Below are 20,316 nucleotides of genomic sequence, written 5' to 3'. Positions count from 1 at the left end.
CAAAAAAAATACATAAATGAAGGGAACTTTAGTTTGCAGTTGAGTTTTTCCGACAGCCGTTGGCCCCAATGCGCATTTCAATTGCTTTCGAACTTCCCTCCTACACCGCTCCGTAAAAAACTTTAAGTTAATTAAGTGCCAAATTAACTAAATTGCACTTACGGCTAAACGACAGTCCTACAAATTGTTTGCCTTCCCTCAAAAGAGTATGCGTATGCGCAATGCACTGACCATAAATTGAGTGTTCGCCGTTGCAGGCCTCAAAAAGGAAAACAGGAATAACACAAGTTCTCTAAATCCATTTAATATCATTAAGACGAATGAATTTCCGCCCCGTTAACACCTCAGGAGTCAACAAAGCGTAACGGGGGAACGACAATTGCGATAATTACTCGCTTGACCAATTCCGGCTACGAATGAGCAGCCATAACAACCGGCTAAAGGCCTTAACACCCACAAAACAGGCAAAACAGGGCGCCCACTCCCAAAAAGTTGTTTGCATTATTAGCTTGTCGAGATTGTACTCCTCCTCGTTCTCTGTCGGAAAATCAGCTTAGCACTGGCGTCTTATATAACGGACAACATTATCCACCCCCCTCCTCCCGTGACTTAGTGTGTGCCACTAATTATTACATAATGATTATGTTTCATTAGCTGATTCTGGCGCTGAAATGGGAAAACTTTCGCCTGGTATATTTCATGGCGCTTTCCTTTCCGGCGTCTTGCTCAAAAAAAAGAGCAAAAAACTTTAAGAAAACATTGTATACGCTCGCGGGACAATAGTGAAAGTAGTAGTTGGCCAAGCGCAATAACCACAAAACCATTTTCACTTCGCACTTCTCCTTTAGCTCTCGGCGAATTTTAATAAAACCTCTAGTATTTTATGAAACTTCGCAGCAATGTAAACCTGGCAAATGCATACAAAATCAGAGGCGGACGGAAACCAAAAGCGAGTTTAAAAAGAATAGGCGATGAAAATAAGTTGAAGACTTGATGCCCTCTACACCGAAAATAGAATCGAATGTAGTCGAGATTCAGTTGAAATCGAGTCATTAATGGTCTGAGGCGTTTTTCCATCCTGGGAAAGGTGCATTGTATGTTACGGAGAAAATCAAGCGATGAAAAGCCAAGCTTGCTTTCCTTGAGGAGCGATTGATTACGATTACAGCATGGGGGAGTCTAATATCAACAGTATTAGTTAAAAATTGGAGTAAGTCGGGAAAGATTTGGAACAAACTTTAAATGCCATTTTTTGAAAACCTCGTTTTGAAAGCCCAAGCTGATTTCAAAACGATTTAACTAACTGATTTTAATGGACAGACATTTTTTATACTCTTGCAGAGGGTATTATAATTTCGCAGACATGGCTATATCGACTCTCCTGGTCATGATGATCAAGAATATATATACTTTATAGGGTCGGAAATGTCTCCTTCACTGCGTTGCAAACTTTTGACTGAAATTATAATACCCTGTGCAAGGGTATAAATACATTGGACTCTTGATTCTGGAAAGCCAGAAAGTGCCTATCAATATATTTGCGCACATAAAAGCGGAAATAAACGAAGCAAAATATTATTTTTAGATTGTAGATTTGGTTTCGAAGAACTATGTAATTATCCCGCTGTTTATTTGGTTTGCAAATTATTAAAAAGTTTATTTGTTGCTTTTCAAACTGACTTGAAACTTGAAACTTGTTGGGCGACGGATGAGAGACTTGGACGGCCACGCACTGTAGATAAGAATATATTATATTTTCTAATACTTTATGCTTCGTTGTTTCTTCAACCAATAGCTATATTAGTAGATGGAACATCTTAAAATGTTGAGACTATTATCCTATTTGCTTGGCTTATTAATCTTTCCAAGTGTAAAAGGAGGAATTGGGTTCAATTCAAAGAAAGAGTCGTTGTGCGTTCTCCAAGATGAACCAAGACAGTGTGGCTCCTTTTGCCTGGCGGCACTCAACCCGCTTTTCGACCATTCTCGCAATATCCGAAAAAGGTTGGATGAAATCGAGGCAGGGCAGACAGCCCTTAAGGATTCCGTCAGGATGATCAGGACTATCACAAAAGAAGACTTCGCGAATTCAATAGAGGCACTACAAATAAATACTTTGAAAGACACCATAAAAGTCTTGCAAAGTCAGTTAAAAGTATCCGAAGGACAAATCAAAAGCCAGCATGAACAAATTCAAGCGATGGAGAAAACAAATTCAGAACTATCTAGTCAGCTTTCGGGATGCCGGAAATCTGATGAAAATTTACCTGACTCTTGTCCCAGTGGCAGTCGCAATTGGATTTACCAAATAAAGGTTCGGGGTCTTGAACCCTTTAAAGTGCCATGTTCCAAGGCTCTACCTGGTTGGACTGTAATTCAGAGACGCATTGACGGATCCGAGAACTTCAAACGAACCTGGGTTGAATATAAAAATGGTTTTGGGGATGTCAGTGGAGAATTTTTCATCGGACTGGAAAAATTGCATCGGATGACCGAGACACGACCCCACGAACTCTACATTAAACTTGGGAAGCCTGATGGATCCACCAGCTACGCTCATTATGATGACTTCAAAATCGGAAGCGAGAAGGAATACTACGAGTTAAAGAATGTAGGGAAACATTCTGGTAATGCCGCAGACGCCCTTACATACAATACAAACCAAAAGTTTTCCACATTTGATCGGGATAATGACATCAAATATTTAAATTGTGCCAATGAGTATGGTGCATGGTGGCACAAAAGCTGTTCAAAAAGGTATACTTATTTATTTATGCTCTTATTAAATCTTTTTACCATAATCACTTAAAATTGCAGTACGCTAAATGGAAAATACTTCAAAGATGGCAAGGGTTGTAAAGGAATTCATTGGTACTCATGGAATGACACTGACTGGGAAATATCACTTACCTTCGTTGAAATAATGATAAGGCCCAATTCCTTATTTACCATTGTTAAAATATGAAATATTTTAATCTTAATACAAAATATAAAATCAATACTGTACTTCTAATGGTGTCAGGTATTATTTTGTTTTCCTTTGATGAAATGGGAGATTTGATAAAAGTGATTAAGCTTATTTTAAAACTGATCTGCGTATTTTAGGAACACAAATACGGATAAGTGGAGAGGGTTGGTAAGCTATTTGAAGACTTTGCTAAATGTGTGTTTACAGGAATCTGTCAGTGCGTTCTTGGATGCTTCCAATCCGCCGGAATCCTGAATAAGGACCCCGGGCAGCATTCTTTCAAGGGCACTCCTTATACAAACGAAGGGGAATATGCATTAATTTTCATTCGGATGCTGTTTGCCTTTGTTATTAATTTGGGTATTTATAAGGTTTTGTTAGGTCATTTTGATGGGTATGTGAGGGGTTTGGGGAAATTATCTGGATAAGGGTACTTACTATAACTAAGCCTAAAGATACATATATTTTCTACCTTCTATTTTTAAGGGCTATTTACTTTCTCTTGACATTTCTTTTCGATATAAAATAATATTTTTTTAATAAATTGGTGATCGAATATATATGGCTTATATAAAATAAAAATAAAATAGAAATTGGTAGAACGGACAAGGTGGAAATTGGAAAACAAGTATTTTAATTAAAGGAAACATGTAATCAGACTTTCGATTTTACTTCTTCATAACATATTCCTTGAAATTTAAATGAAGTTCCTTTCATTTTAAATTCCAGTAATTTTCTCTTTTCACTTTACTCACTGCAGAAGGAAATGCAACTGAAGGCGCACTTCATGAGCAATTTTCGCTGTGCTTTGAACTGCGAATAAAATGCCAAGCTGCACATAAATGTCACTTAATGTAAACACACGCACACATACCTCGGTTGTGCCGTAGAAAGCATGACAAAACGGCGGACAAAAACAGGTGTCACATTGTTGCCGCTGACTGTTGCGCTGTTTCCTTGTTCTGGTTTTTATGTCACTTTAACGTTTCCTAATGTACGTGGCATATTATACGGCCACAAAAATAACAATAAGGAGGAGTAGACGTAGTCAGCCGAAACTACTGGAAGACAAAACCATGAGAGCAGTGACTGGCAGAGACCAAAAACTAGAGCCGCAGTTATGACAGCATTGTGGCCAACATTACCAAGCACTCGCATCACACACGAGATCTTAACTAAGTTCTCGCTGTTTTTATGCCTCGGGAGTGGATGGAAAATTATTGAGCTGTTTGAGGATGACTAAGCACCGCCGACGAAGGAGGAAAAATTGAATTGAGTTGCGAGTGGAAGTAAAAAACTTTTAGACATGCACGAGCTGAAGCAGAAATTTAAGAGGAAAGGTCGTAAATAATTGTGTGAAGCAAAGTGGGAGCATTGGGACAACGCCACGAAATGAGAATGGCAGAACTTCATCCTTCATCCTTTTCAGGGCACTCAATTAAACCAATAAATATTCGCCTTCGAAAAGCCGTTTTGGCAGTCCCAGAATGTCAACAAGTGGCAGAGAAACCAGCTCACAGTTGAGGATGTGTCTAACAAAATCCAATTTCAGGCCCTAGGAACTGCACAAGCGCCTAAAACGATGCTACACTCCGTCCCATACAAATGACTGCGGAATGCAATTTAAGTCAAATTTAATCAATGCGCAGCATAAGCGCTCCTCCAGAGAACCCTTGACTCAATTTTCCCCCTAAAACTTTCGCCATGTTTCCAAAACTATCGAATTTCAGTGGAGGACGGGCCGAGGGAGTCAATAGAGTCAAAAGTTATGCTTGACTGCCTGCTGCACCCAATGAGTGAGGCTTCATTGTACTTGCAGTAGTAATCAAAACTAGTTTGGCCCGCAGTATGGGGCGGAATCTAAAACCTATGGCGTAGGTTAAGCTTGCCTTTGCAGGCTGTTAAAACTTTCAGGCAAATATGTGTTTTGGCTAATTTTTTGATTCGTTTTTCCATACAATGTAATTTTTAGATTGAACTGCAACTGTGCAGAAACCTAAAAGAGCAGAATTCTTTTGTATGGAAAGTGAGGAATATTTTCGTTAACTTTAAAAATCTCTTAATCGAAATACTTATTTGGCCAATTAACATTTACAATGAACTTTAAATCTGCGTAAGGTTATAGGCCGTGCTCAAATATTTTCAAAAACAGTTACGTGAGGTTTCTGTGAGAGACCGACTCAAAAATGAAAAAGATATTTATAAATCTAGTAAATTGTTTAGATTGGGGCAAAAATCTTTCTCATGACAATTGTAATTGCCAATCCACGCGTGTGTACCTACATATACATATTTCACACTTATCCATCAACTATTTTGAGGGTTTTAGCTGGTAACATAGAACATAAACCAAAACGTCAAAACAGCATGTGATCCATCCTTACTCCAAAGCAATTAAAGCCATGTGCTATCGACGATGACAGTTCGTCTAGGAAGAACCTTTCATTGCACAGTGGTCGCTGTCATATCTGACACATAAACAAATTAATTTAAGCTTTATTTATATCTTAACTTTTAATATAAACAGCGTATTATTATTATATATAATTTTTAATTATATATATTTTTAATTATCCCTATCTTTTTTCATTGGAGAAAGTCAAAAGCTTGTCAAAACCAATACCCCAATTATCGGTATTTTACACGTACTACATACGGTTTTCTAATTTAAATAAACCATTTTAACTCTACAAATAATGTTAATCCAAAGAAAACGGATAGAGTGACATTACCGAGAACTAAGCGATGTCAGTGTGTATTTTTGACGCCCACTTCCATGCAACTCAACCATTGTACATTGGGTTATTTAACCCCTTGCACCCAGCATTTCGTGAGTCCAATGCTAGAGATGCATTGATTAAACGAATATTTGCAGGTAGTGACTAATCAAACCAAAAGAGCGGTAGAAGAATACTATTTAAATTTTTCACGCCCTCTATTCATTAATGACTAAAGATATATGTATGCATTTGTGTCTATGTATCGTTAAAAAGTATTTTGAATTTTTTTTATTTAACTAAAGAAAAAAAGATTTTGATATAGGGAAATAAATTATAAAGATTAAACAAATGTGTAAGCTATTTATAAAATGTAAAAGAAATCGTATAATTCGGCTACACGTTTTTTTTAAATCTTAAATCATTTTTAATTATCTTGGTTTCTTAAATATTAATCAATTAAAAAATTAGGTCTTTGTTTAGCCAGGGTTTTAATAGTATTGATTAAAAGTTCAATTTGGCATTGCCTTATATTCCTTAAGGTAATTTGTATGGTACAGGCATCAAGTTTCGATTAACACGTTAAAAGCTTCGAATTGTAAAATATGACTTTACTATAATCAGATGACAAATTTTACTTATCACTTTTGAAATGTATGTTCTTATATCTAATTATAGCTAAGTTACGCAGAGTACCCATCTCTAAGTGCAGTCAACCTCCTAGGCGCTCTGCTGCGTGGTGTTGTGCACAAACTTGGTATGCACATTGACCGCAGACATTTGCATGGGCACAGGTCCCGAAACTACAGTCAACTGGCGTTTATGTTTTGATTGCCATGTAATTTCCGCCCGTAAACATGTAGGCTGAATAGGGAAGGCGGGCCGGACAAAAGGGAAAGGTCATAAGGTTAGATTTCGCTTGCGGCATAATTTCAAGCACATGCAATTTTCGTGTGGAGACTAAAAATAATATGTGGTTCAGAAACTCATTTAAAAAACAGATAGCTTTAAGACAGAGGGACTAGTTTGCGTAGAAACGGACGGACGGTCGGACGGACGGACATGGCTAGTTCGACTCTCCAGCTGATGCTAATCAAGATTACATATACTTTATAGGGTCGGAAATGTCTCCTTCTTTGAGCTGCAAACTTTTGACTGAAATTAGAATATCCTCTGCAAGGGTATAAAAATGAAGAAACATAAGTTTCTTCGGTCAACTATAACTATCCGGTAACCCGTTCAGTTGGTGTCCAGAAGATCATACATTACAAGGTTCTCCAATATCCGAAGAAATCCCAGGAATCAGAAGTACAAAGTCTAACACTAAATTCAAAATGTATAAAATGTCTTATTAGGCAAAGCTCTGCTGGTTTCTTACAGTACTACTAAGAAGCTCATTTCCTTGCGGGTTCGCCTCGCACATGATTTCCAGATGTCTGCTGTCTGAAGTTCTTCCGACTCTCAGAGAAAACCCGATTATTGATCCTCTCGAACAGCGTTAGTGTGTAGCGGTTTTACTCATAAGTGCTGGCAAGATGATTGGAAATACTTCGCAGAATGCCTTACTAACAGCGAGGTGGGCCCAACGCCCTCTAGACTACTATTATATTCGGCCTGAGAACGCACTTTGCTATTCTGCTGCAATAAGAACTCGGTGACAAATTTAAGGAGCATCTAATTGTGTTCGGCGGTCCTCGGTGATCGGCGTGGGCGGTGGTGTGTTTGTTTGTGTTTCCTAGTGTTTTTGTTAGCTCCACTGCTGTTTGGAACACTGTCGGTCACCACAATAATACTTTTGTTAATACTTTTTGTTAATACTTTTACTGCAGTTGGGGACACTTTGCCATGTCCACAAAATTCGATTTCCTATGGTCCTCTGAAGGTCAACCTTCTTCTTGAGGTAAGCTGTGCTAAATATGTCCACTTTGCTCAGACCTTGGGATCATAATGGGATCAAAAAATATAATTTACGGAAAGGTATCCTTAGAGATATATTTAGATATAATGTTCTCATCCCTTGGAATGCTAAGCGGTCACCACAATTGTTAGTGTGACTTGAGCTAAGCTGTGCTCAATATGTCCGCTCTGCTCAGACCTTGGGATCATAATGGGATCAAAAAATATAATTTACTCACCTTTTTTATAAAGATATCTTTAGATATAATGTTCTCATCCTTTTGAATGGTTAGCGGTCACCACATCGTTGTGTAACGAATGTAAGGGAATCAATGTTAGTGAGTTAAGGTCTACGTTAAGAAGAAACAGTGCAGCAGACTCAAGTACCGAGAATTTAAGTTACAAAAAAAATAATGTACCCCCTGTGCGTTATCGGTACACACCTCTGGCTTTGTGTGTGGACAATTGTCACGATCAGCCTCCTAACCTAACCTCACTTTTCCTCGTAACAATACCCTCTGGTAGGGTATAATAGTGAGTCGAAGAGCCATGCCGGAGTTCTTTCAGTTAACACCGTAGCCTCGTTACAGTGGTCATCCGATTCGATGACACGGAGAAACCACTGCAGTTCCTAGAGCAGGTGAAGTTTGTTGTAAGGTTTTTTTGTGATGCTGGCGGATCAGGTAAAACCGCGGAAGCAAGGATTCCAAGAGTCGGTCAAGGACTATATTATCGATATTCAAACCCTGATAAGGCTAATCTGCTGGGTGCGTGGAAAATTTGGACCAAGGAACACAAATAGAGAGAGATGCGGGGGTCTCAAGCCCGCAAACTAATAGAAAAGGAGAAGCAGTTGTCTAATCGACACAATAAAGTATATATATTTTTAATTGGCATATATGCAAGCTCTATTTAAATGATTTGAAACTTTCATAATAGTCTTCTTTTATCAAGTTGATAAACGGTGCTGATCGGACGTGTTTTTTCTATATATAACATAGTAACCATTAGCTCAACATGATTATATTTCGCTTAGATTATTCTTTACGTTTGTTTTTATAGTATTTCAAAAAATTCCTTGAGTTTAATCAAAATAGGTTGAATATATTGAAAATTGTTGCGCTGGTCGGGAATGACAACTTTTATGTTACTCCCCTTGTTAAAGGGAATATTCATGAAACAAAGCTTCAAGCTAAAACTGAAGATCAATTCAGAGCTGTAACAAATTACCTAGACGAGGCTAGGAAACCCTACTACACGTACCAGCTCAAAAGTAGCAAGGGCTTGCAAGTAGTGCTAAAGGGCATAGAGCCCGACGTATCCACCAATGAGGTAAAAGAGGCACTGAAAGAAAAAGGATTCTTCTCCAAAAATATTATTAATATTATCAACAAAAATAAAAAGCCGCAACCACTCTTTAAGGTCGAACTGGAGCCTGAAAGCAGAGCCTTGAAGAAAAATGAAGTGCACCCGATCTATAAACTGCAATACCTGTTGCACAGAAGGATTACTGTTGAAGAACCGCATAAGCGGAATGGCCCGCTGCAATGCACAAACTGCCAAGAGTATGGACACACCAGAAACAACTGCGGGCTTCGTTCAGTCTGCGTAGCTTGTGGTGGCTTCCACAAATCCGAACCTTGCCCTGCAAGCAAAGAAGACCCAAAGACAAAGAAATGCGCTAACTGTGGAGATAACCATACCGCAAACTACAGAGGCTGCCCGGTCTATAAAGAGCTGAAGAGTCAGTTTCAACAAGCAAAACAAGCACGCTCCCAGAATGCACGAAATGCGTACGTGCAATCCCAAACCACACCTAATGTTTTCTTTGCGAAAGCAGCCAGATCTTCATTTGGGCCCCTCAACACAAATGGGGGAGTTTCATACGCCAGTGCCCTAAAATCAGGACTTGCCAATCAGACGGGGTTCCCACAAGCTCAATGCTCTGAGCAAAATATAATAACACCTCAGCAAGCAATAGGACAAATACCAAACAGCATGGAAACCATGATGCTGACTTTACAACAGGGTATGATGGAATTTATGTCCTTCATGAAAACAACAATGACAAACCTTATGCAAAATCAAAACATTTTAATAAATTTGCTCACATCCCAACAATCTAAATAATCGATGTCTTGTCTTCGAATATCCATGTGGAATGCCAATGGCGTTTCACGGCACAAACTTGAAATAACTCAATTCCTCAATGAAAACCAAATAGATGTAATGCTGCTGGCAGAAACGCATCTCACAAGTAAATACAACTTCCAAATAAGAGGTTATACTTCATACTGCACAGATCATCCGGACGGTAAGGCTCACGGAGGAACTGGAATCCTAATCAGGGAACGCATTAAGCACCACTTTCACCAGAGGTTTGCAACAAATTATTTGCAGGCTACATCTATAAAACTACAAGCAGGCAACGGCAGTGTCACTATAGCCGCTGTCTATTGCCCACCGCGTTTTACAATAACTGAAGAGCAATTCATGGACTTCTACAATTCACTCGGAGATCGCTTTATAGCAGGAGGAGACTACAACGCCAAGCACACGCACTGGGGATCAAGGCTAGTGACGCCCAAAGGAAGACAACTGTATAAAGCAATCATAAATTTGAGCAACAAACTCGACTATGTCTCCCCTGGCAGCCCCACATATTGGCCAGCTGACCCCAGAAAACTCCCGGACTTAATTGACTTCGCTGTGACCAAGAACATCCCAAGAAATTTAGTCAGCGCCAAATCGCTATCGGACTTATCATCGGACCACTCGCCTGTTTTAATAACTTTCCTTCAAAGCCCGAAAGTAATCGAGCACCCCTTCAGGCTGACCTCGACTAGAACCAACTGGCTAAAGTACAAAAAGTACGTAAGTTCCCACATTGAACTAACACCACAGTTAAACATAGAGAACGACATCGACTTCTGTGCTGATGCCCTGGAGTCAGTACTCGTGGCAGCAGCCAAAATCTCAACACCAGAAGAGACAATCGTGCGTAGCAACCAATACAAAACTAATCTGCAAATCGAACAACTGGTTCGGGAAAAACGACGTCTACGACGCGTTTGGCAATCCTGCAGATCGCCCCATTCGAAGCAACTCTATAATGATGCCACCCGCAGACTCACCAAAACCCTCAAGCAAGAAGAGGAGCTTGCGCAGCGCCGGTACATCGAGAAACTGTCGCCGACCAGTACAAAGCATCCTTTGTGGAGAGCTCACCCAAATTTAAGCTCTCCGATAGAATCAGTCACTCCGATTAGAAACTCCTCGGGTACTTGGGCCCGCAGTGACGAAGACAGAGCCGAAACATTTGCCTTACACCTACGAAATGTATTTCAGCCGAACGCCGCCACAAACTCTCTTCAACTACCGCCGTTTAGCTCTGAAATTGCAATTAACCCGATTTTGTTTCAAACACCTGAAATTGCTAACGTCATTAGGAAGCAAATAAAACCGAAAAAGGCTCCAGGGGCCGACCTAATAACCCCAAAAATGATAATTGAACTTCCAAACTGCGCAGTGGATGTTATATGCAAGCTATTTAACGGGATCGCAAAACTTGGCTACTACCCCAAAAAATGGAAAAAGTCCGTGGTTATAATGATACCGAAGCCTGGCAAAGACCACACAATTCCCTCATCGTACAGGCCAATAAGCTTACTATCGTGCCTGTCCAAATTACTGGAAAAATGCCTGCTCACGCGCATTACACCATATTTAAGAGAACAAAACTTAATCCCGGCACATCAATTCGGGTTTCGTGAAAGCCACGGAACCATCGAGCAAGTCAACCGGATAACTTCAGAAATTCGTACAGCCTTCGAACATCGGGAATATTGTAGTGCGATATTCCTCGACGTCTCTCAGGCATTCGACCGAGTGTGGCTTGAAGGCCTTATGCATAAAATCATAACATTACTGCCAGAAAACACTCATAAGTTACTTAAGTCGTACCTCTACCACAGAGTCTTTGAGGTTAGATGCAATACAACGACATCCAACGAGTATAACATTGAAGCCGGAGTCCCACAAGGTAGCGCCCTGGGCCCTACCCTGTTTATCCTATACACAGCAGACATCCCTACGAACGAGAGGCTGACTACGTCCACATTTGCTGACGACACCGCAATCCTGAGCCGCTCGAGATGCCCAACTAGAGCAACAGCTCAACTGGCTGATCATTTGGTGGTAGTTGAAAAGTGGCTATCAGACTGGCGAATCAAAATTAATGAACAAAAGTGTAAACATATAACGTTTACCCTTAACAGACAATCGTGCCCGCCGCTAACTTTGAATGGTACGCAGATTCCCCAAGCCAGCGATGTAACATATCTCGGCGTCCACCTCGACAGACGCCTAACCTGGCGGAGGCACATTGAATGCAAGAAAGTACATCTCAGACTTAAAGCTAGCAGCCTACACTGGATTATAAATTCTCGATCACCCCTGTGTCTGGACTTTAAAGTACTTCTCTACAACTCCACCCTCAAGCCCATTTGGACCTACGGCTCCCAGCTCTGGGGGAACGCGAGCAACAGCAACGTTGACATCATACAGCGATCACAATCAAAAATCCTGCGAACAATCACTGGGGCACCATGGTATGTTCGGAACGAAAACATCCACAGGGACCTGGGCATACCACCGGTCAAAGATGAAATAGCAAAGCAGAAAGCGGCCTACCATAACAAGCTTACACTGCACCCAAATAATCTCGCAAGGAACCTAAGACGGGTTTCGAACAGAACTCGTCTGCATCGTAACGATCTACCAGCCCAGCAATAAATATTAGGGCCCGTTAGTCTAAATTCAGTCTACATGACTGTAAGTTAAGTTATATTCTTAAGATTTGATATACTTATTGTTAGTCTCATATAGAGAAGATTCAATAAATAAAGCATATATTTACAAAAAAAAAAAAAAAAAAAAAAATATTTTATGTCAACTTGAGCATAAGATTCTAAGCCTAATCGGCTTGCTCGCGCAGTGTAACTATCAATATACAACTTTATAACTAGATGATGTTAAATTATGCCTGCAGCTTAAGGGGGTCTTCTAGTCTAGAGGCTCGAATTTCGACCTTTTTTTAACAATTAATAAAAAAAAAGCAATATATATTTTTTACTATCCGTTTTTTTATCACTTGTTTATTAAACTTAAAGGAGTACAAAAAATAAATTTCAAAAAAAAAAAATTAGTTTTCATTGAGTTATTCCTTCTTGAAGAAGAGGGAAAAAAAAAGAGGACGTGTCCGCGTCGCCATGATATGTATGCTTGTAGTTATCTGAAAACTAAAACAATGATAGATTATTAATGAGTACGAATGTCGCTATGGCATGAACCACCAAAAAAAAAATATCTTTTTTTTTCATGAAATGGCGGCTACTCAAAGAAAAAAGTCGATTTTTTTCACTAATTTTTCCACTTTGTCGAATTTTTAAAAATATTATAAATTTAAAATTTTTTTTTTTTTTTGGTTCATGCGATAGCGATATATTTAAAGAATATTCATGCCAAATTTCAAGTAAATCGACTGATTAGAACTTGAGTTAGAGTGGCGACCGCATCAAAAAAAGTAGTTTCGAGAAAAACGCGTTTAAAGTTCCAGTCGTTCCCTCAACCGGTCTAGTTGCCACGTCACTAAAACGGCTATAGCTATGAAAATAATTTGAGTTTTGAAAAATCCTTTTAGGAAGATATTTTTGAATATCCAAACTATCGAATTATGAAAAAAAAAATTTTTCGATTTTCTCAAATTTCTAGACTAGAAGACCCCCTTAAGGATATTTCCTGCCCTTTAGACTTCCAATCTGATTAAGACAAATTTACACATTTTTGCGGGGATAACTTACTAAAGTGCAAGCTTTTATCGGGACTTACACGTTAAGTGGCAGCTCTTTGGATAGAAAAACTTTTGAAAGCGGTCTTGGCGACCTTTTGGACCCAAACTGAAGTTTTCTGATCATAGGGCGTGGATCAGCCCGCAGTGCCCCAAGTCCAGACGTTCAGCCCCCGACTCCAAATGCTAGATACCAAACGATCACCAGTCTTCAGTGTCTGGCTTTTGATCAAATCATGATATTGTTAATTTTGATTGCTAATTTTGAGACCCGAGTGTCACTGGGCGCGGCCACAAGCTTTGCTAATGCCAATTCATAGAAAAATTACAACTTTTATTTCAAAAAACTACAAAATTTACATCGATTCCCGCATCAAGGCCAGCAAACGATAGCAATTCGTTAGAATCTACATAATTGGTAAAGAATATGATGGAATATTCAAATTTTAAAATACTTCTGTATCCTTACCATCATATAGGTGGCCAAGGTAAAGGGCATAAAGGGTTCGGCCACAAACATCAGAGGTTTCTGGGCTCGTAAAATCACAAATGATATATCCCTCAGAATGGCTGGGGCCCTGGTGTGCAAATCGTTTATAGCAAAAGCGGCCTGGGCCACCTCCAAAGACTGTTGAATTAGAAATTTAGTAAATTCAGGGCACACAAATGTATACTCGACGAAGCAACATTTGATAGTAATTAAACATTGTTTTGATTTAAATTTAGTGGAAGCCTAAATAACTAAAATAATTAAATTGACCTATTTAATAAAATCCTACCTGAGTATAAACCAAATTCCCAGAGACACACCAAAGCGACAATTGAACGAATGCCACCATCAAAAGAAGCACAAACTTGGCGGCCATTTTGGGGTCGAGATCCGCCGCGACCATGGTCTCGAAAGTGGATATGGAAATCATGGCAACACTAGCCATCAACTGCGCATTGAAGGAGCCATTGTAAACCGTATTGGCTTTCGCCACCAACCTGTAAGCTTTAATCGATAATCTTGGTCAGAAGTAGAGATAAATACCCACTTGATGATGTGCTGGTGAAAGCGAATCACCTGACAGAACTCCTCATGGAAACGGGCATCACTTACTGCCCCCATTTCCCCCAGTTTCCTCAACTCAATGCACAACATCTTAAGATTTAGAGCCGTCTGGAGGAAGGTGGAAATACCCAGCAAGTCCACCATTAAGATGCTCATCACGTTGTGCTGCGTCGTCGCGCTCATCCAGACATAGGCAAACCAAAACATATTGGGGTGCAGATCCATGCGATGCCATCGGAAGGGCCAAATTGAGTGATAGGGAAGCTTTCCCTCTCGTATTAGGAATTGTAGAAAAATGGCAGCGCTAAAGAAGTTGACCAGAATAAAACAGATTATATATAGAACCGACTCAATCAAGTAGCACAGCCTCTGCCAACCCAAGACCTCCTCATCGTCTTGATGAGGCCTCAGCTCCCGATTGTAGTAGTCAAAATCCCAAATAAGTTCATCGATCTGGTCGCAGCGCCAATGCATGTAGAATATCTTAATAAAAATCAGGCCCATCTGTCGGATATAGAGTAACATTAGTTTTTGGGACCTGTGAAAGACTGAATCCGGGAAACCCACTCCTAAAATCCACACCAAGTCGTCGCCCATTTCGATCACGTTCTTCGACTCGGGCAGAGCGAAAACCAACGTCAGGATAATGCCCATCATATTGAACATGATAACCAGGTTGAGCCACCGGTACAGAGACAAAGGAGCCAACTTTTTGTTAGGATAGTGGCCCAGCATACTGTCGATTAATCCAGAAAGGGATTAAGAAGATAGATGAATGACGGCAACACTCACATTAAAAAGGCTCGAGTATAGTTAAAAGCGAGGCGTGGGATGACACCAGGAGTTGCCTGTCCCAAAACCGAACGAAACTCTTCCCAGAATTGCCGCAAAATGCGGAGATTTGATTGATAGCCACCGCCTGCCATTATATTAACTGTACTTTATTCCAGCGGACTGCTCCTTTTATACAATAAACCCTTAGGGCTCTAATTACCATGTTTATAAGCAATTGTTTTGCCGGCAACGCCCACAGAGTAGATTTCCTGAAGGGATTGCATGGAGAACATGTGCTGCAAATCGCACTGCTTCGATCGATTTCCACTGACATATCGGATAATATATCGTATATAGTATATTGGTGGACCCCTCAGTCACTCTCTACATCGCTAAGTAAACGTAACTTTGCTTAATGATTCTGTTTATTCACAGTTTTAGAAGCGTATATCAAAACATGATCATCGCATAGTGCTCCCACACCCTATATCCAACGAATTAAAATAGTGACGAGTTAGATTCAATTAACCTGGCACATAAACTTATTGTAGCATATAGTCATATTCTGCATAGTTTCAAATTTCACCAGCACACTTTCCTTTATTATCCCGATCCAGTGGGATCGGCAATCAATTTGATCCCATACTGGTTATGGAAAGTGTCTGGGTTGGCCGTGTGGAGGTATCCCTGGGTGGATGTTCACTAAGAAACACAATGATTCTCTAGCTTATAGATGGATCTCGTCGGATGTGTCACGCGTTTCTTTCTCCTCATATTTATGGCATACCCGATATACTACGAGAAGTTGTAGTGCTCAATCGGTAATTGATTCAAAAGGATAGTAATTATCAGATATAAAAAGAAGCGAATTTTGAGGAGAGAAATACCAGCGAATCGGCTAGCTAAGGTATTGTCTGCCCCTATTCTATACACCCCCATCCTTAGTAAATCGGTAGATATTCATTGTTACGCCTTATCAAACGTTTTATTTAATTATTTAATTCATAATCAAGGAAATTGATATTCCCATCTTTAATTATATATAAGAAAGCCGATTTCGCCCATCGAAGACGCAGGTGCTGCTGTGTGAATTATCCCTAAAGCGTTGTTATTTTATATTAAACGGGCTGATCTGTGGCGATACATAGGCACAAGTTCCCGAAACTGAAGGAAAAAAAACTTAACTTAGAAATGTGTCGGAATTCAAAATAAACAAGAAATCTAAATATAAAACTAGGAACGACTCCTGTGGCAGCGATTGATGACACCGGCGCTTTCCGTTCAGCCACGTGTCCTCGATCAACTAAAGCGGCTATGAGTCGATGAACGGTATTTGGTATAATTTTATTGTCTTTTAAATGTTTTACCAGTAACAGTATTGCCGAAGAAAGCGAGCAAATTCTTAGTCGAATCCTCGATATGCACCAGATCGGACATGCTGATTAGATGCGGCGTATTTGAATTCGATATTTCCTTCATTTGTTGCATATCCAGGATTGCAATACCATTTTGTATTATATACCAGATATCATACGAGAGCTTCCAAAATATATTCAATAGGGGTATTAAATTTCATTCCTGAAAATTGTGAAAAATACATATGTATTGTAAATGATGGTCTTTATTTATTTAAATTTATATTCCTCTCTTTATTTTCACGTGCTTGTTCGTTTTCTTGTATATTTATCGATTAATTCTATTCAAGTTATGTTCACATTATCAATAGTTATCGCTATTCTTAATTCTAATTTATAGAACGTACTCACTAGTTCTTATCACATTTCAGGATATTTACACTAAATACAATATGTACACTCTTAACAACTATGTTTACAGTATGTACATACATCTAACATTTATCCAAAGCTATAGACACTTGTGATTAACGAAGAAAGCGCTCTTCTGCGTTTGTTAAAATGAATGAGTTCATTTATAATGGCATCCAAGTTTTGTCGATTTTTCAAACCTTTATTATTATTCGGGTTATCCAAAAAGGCTCTGAGCTTTGAGTAAAAAACAATCTTAAAGCTCGAGTTGCCACCAATAAAGCTCTACTCAATGAATAACACCCAAATTTCGTACCAATTTGTAAGCTCAATTTTACTAAAAGCTCCTGACAAGTGTATACCTATTAGGAAAATATAATATTTATGTTGCAGAAAAGAAAGTTTTTGGCTGTTGCTGAACTCTAAACACCAATGTATAGGATATTTACATCGCTATCAATGCCATTATCAGGCAAAATAACTTTACACAAGCCAACACACTTAAACGAAAAGTTATTAACATAAATTCTTATACAAACACCGAGGATGCGAGAACAAACTCGAACTCGGCCCAAACTCTGGCCCAGGTACAAGAAAAAACTTTCCACCGCAAAAGTCAAAAGTGCTGGGCAAGAGAACCAACCGATTCCCCTGCACCCAGCACCTTAACCCTCGTCATCATCATCAAAAATTGGAGCGTTTCTTTCCAGCCATTTAAACTTTGCCACGTTTTCCTGCGATCGTCTCCAGGCGAATGCGAGAAAGCGCAACTTGAGTATTTAGAAATTTATTTAAAAGTTGTGCTAAGGGGAGCTTTCCCCGCCCCCTTTCTTTTCCCCGCTCTTCTACTTTTTTCAGCAGTTTCCTTTTCACTACGCCCAGTTACGCGCATAAATTTTGTTATGGAACTTTTTCGCAAGGTTGTTGTGGCCGTTATGTGTAAAAGGGAGAAAGCGGAGAATGCCAGTGAAAGTTTTTTGCACAGGGATCCGTTTTACTTTATTTAAAGTATTACGGTAACAATAAAGATGTGTGTAGGTATTCCCAAAAATATGTTCAGTAAAACCATTTTAGAAATCTTCAGAAACAAACTTTCAAATACGAAAATTTATTTCTTAAAATACAAACCATTCGCATTAGAAGGCTTCATTTTCTAAAACTTATAATTTCTTATTGTATTGATAATTATTTCCTGAACACATGCTAATTGTTTTAAGCATCTAATTCGTATTCATTGTGCTTTTGAGATGTGTTCTTAATAATAATCATTATTTTGCTTTTATGATATGAATCGTAGCAAAAATTGGACGGATAATTATGGATACAACATCTGGTAAGAATGAATAATTCATGAGCTAAATATTTAACTTATCCTTTAAGTTTTGATTTGCCACCGAAACTCCATAGTTAACTTTATATTTTTTTCTGTGGGGTCGTGCATATTAGAATGTCACTCCTAATGCAAACGAAATGCGGCTTTGGAAGATGCTCGGCTGCACTTTCCTTTTTACATTATCTGGGCTCACCGTACTCGTAATTCTCCGTTAAGTCGCCGCTGGCGAAATTCCGTTTCGTGAGCGCGGGAAATGAGGGCCAAGAACCCGCTCATAACTTGGACCAATTCACAAAATTTGCGCACGCAAAAAGCTTGTAAACAAACACAATAAATTTGAGGCTTGGCGCTGCACACAAAACAGGTGTTAATCCTGCTCTACTAAAGCTTTTGGTTCCTTCTCCTTTTCTTCTCCTTTCTCCAGCTGTTTCTGCTCTCCATCTAGTTACCAAAATTTCGCAACAACTTAAAGCTGACGGCAGAGCACTGAAAGGATTCCCAGCCAACACCAACAAAAAAGAGGGATAATCATAAAAAATTTGTTGCACACGGAAAACAATTGCACTCATTTGTAACACATGAGGGGCGAGAGAAGAGAGTGGGCGAACCAGCAATTTGCATTTGTTGTTGGTTGCCGTTTTTCAGTTGTCCTGGGCAACTACGTTCTCAGAGTAAAACCAGAAGGAACGCTAAAGTAGAGTGTTACGACCATCAAATACCGATTACTCCGACTTTTGTCCATGTTTTACCTATAGTTTGGCAGTTTATTGCTTGATTGTAAATATAAAGCCAAGCTAGCTAAATTTAATATTTTCATTTTCATGTTCATTCATTTTTTATCTTTTGATTTATTTAACAATATTTATATAAACGTTGCTCGATATGAAGGCTACGTTGCTGTTATCTCTAGATACCTAAAAATCGTTTTTCTTTTCGTAAATATACAAAGTTTACAAAATATAGTTCATTCTTTTATTTCAAATTATTATATTTACTACTTACTGCATTTTTGGTGTGAAGGCTATCTATCAAAGAGTAAACCTTATTTTGTGGTAATTAATTATGTGCCTTTTACAGTTTTACCAGACACAATATGCCAATGTTATTTACATGTAGTGGGTATAACTAGCGGAGAGAAGAGCTTGAGAGCAATGGCTTCAGTTGCTATACCCCAAACAACTAGTATTACTTCCCACACACACATGTGGACAAGCAATGGGTATACCTCCATGTTCTGGTTGCCATTTGGCTCTAATACCGTTATTTAGTTTTAGCATACGAGCAGCTTTAAAAGGTTATCTCATTTCGGGCATTCTTTCGTGTTTTTGTTTTGCGTTGACGCTAAAAGAAAAAATAAAATCGAAAAAAAAACAAATCCCCCCAAAAATTAAAATAAAACTGCTACCGTAAAGAAAGAATAAAGCTGAAAATGCTAAGCGCATTCAGCGCAGAAAAACTAAATGTACAGCTGTGGTCATTGAAATATCACGAAAAAAAACTAAATTAATTGAATGAGTTTTTCAATTCAAAACAAATTTGTATACCCTTGCAGAGGGTATTGTAATTTCAGTCAAAAGTTTGCAACTCAAAGAAGGAGACTTTTCCGACCCTATAAAGTATATACAGTGGCTCACAGCTTATTTCAACCAGTGCTCAAGTAAAACTTTAAATCGCTGTATTTGCCAAATTAAGAGAGATATTGGAACACTTTAAACGCAGATTCATAGCTCTGTATTTTAACTTTTATTTCATGAATTCCTAAATTTTTAAATATTTTTGTAATATTTATTTTGATTTTAAGACTCAAATAACAGGTAAAATGAATGCCACAGCTTATTTCAACCAGCCCTTAAAAGTATATATTTTTTTAAAGATTAAGAACTAAAAATGATAAAATAATATTTTGTATGACCAGCCTTCGTGTAAACAATCATTTTAAGTCTTTTTGCGATTGATTCGA

General features: G+C 38.8%; 1 protein-coding gene across 1 annotated transcript; it reads right to left on the bottom strand.

The window, feature by feature from the left end:
- Positions 1 to 13,785: 13,785 nt before the first annotated feature.
- On the bottom strand, positions 13,786 to 15,409 carry LOC108043820 (odorant receptor 47b-like). The gene is made up of 6 exons (XM_017122636.2): positions 15,276 to 15,409; positions 15,051 to 15,219; positions 14,467 to 14,987; positions 14,209 to 14,416; positions 13,899 to 14,057; positions 13,786 to 13,836 (listed from the first exon to the last, which is right to left on the bottom strand). The coding sequence occupies exons 1-6, from the start codon at positions 15,407 to 15,409 to the stop codon at positions 13,786 to 13,788; spliced, it is 1,242 nt and encodes a 413-aa protein (XP_016978125.2).
- Positions 15,410 to 20,316: the final 4,907 nt, after the last annotated feature.

This window comes from Drosophila rhopaloa, unplaced genomic scaffold, assembly GCF_018152115.1.
Source record: "Drosophila rhopaloa isolate 14029-0021.01 unplaced genomic scaffold, ASM1815211v1 contig_2, whole genome shotgun sequence".
Lineage (NCBI taxonomy): Eukaryota > Metazoa > Arthropoda > Insecta > Diptera > Drosophilidae > Drosophila > Drosophila rhopaloa.
This window is presented reverse-complemented; position numbering and strand designations above follow the sequence as displayed.

Excerpts from the sequence above, each read along its gene's own strand:
- LOC108043820 (XM_017122636.2), bottom strand. The coding sequence starts at position 15,409 with ATGGCAGGCGGTGGCTATCAATCAAATCTCCGCATTTTGCGGCAATTC. Across the intron at positions 14,417-14,466 it reads TTTCACCAGCACATCATCAA|GTTGGTGGCGAAAGCCAATA; the intron begins GTGGGTATTTAT and ends TAAAGCTTACAG. Across the intron at positions 14,058-14,208 it reads GGAATTTGGTTTATACTCAG|TCTTTGGAGGTGGCCCAGGC; the intron begins GTAGGATTTTAT and ends CTAATTCAACAG.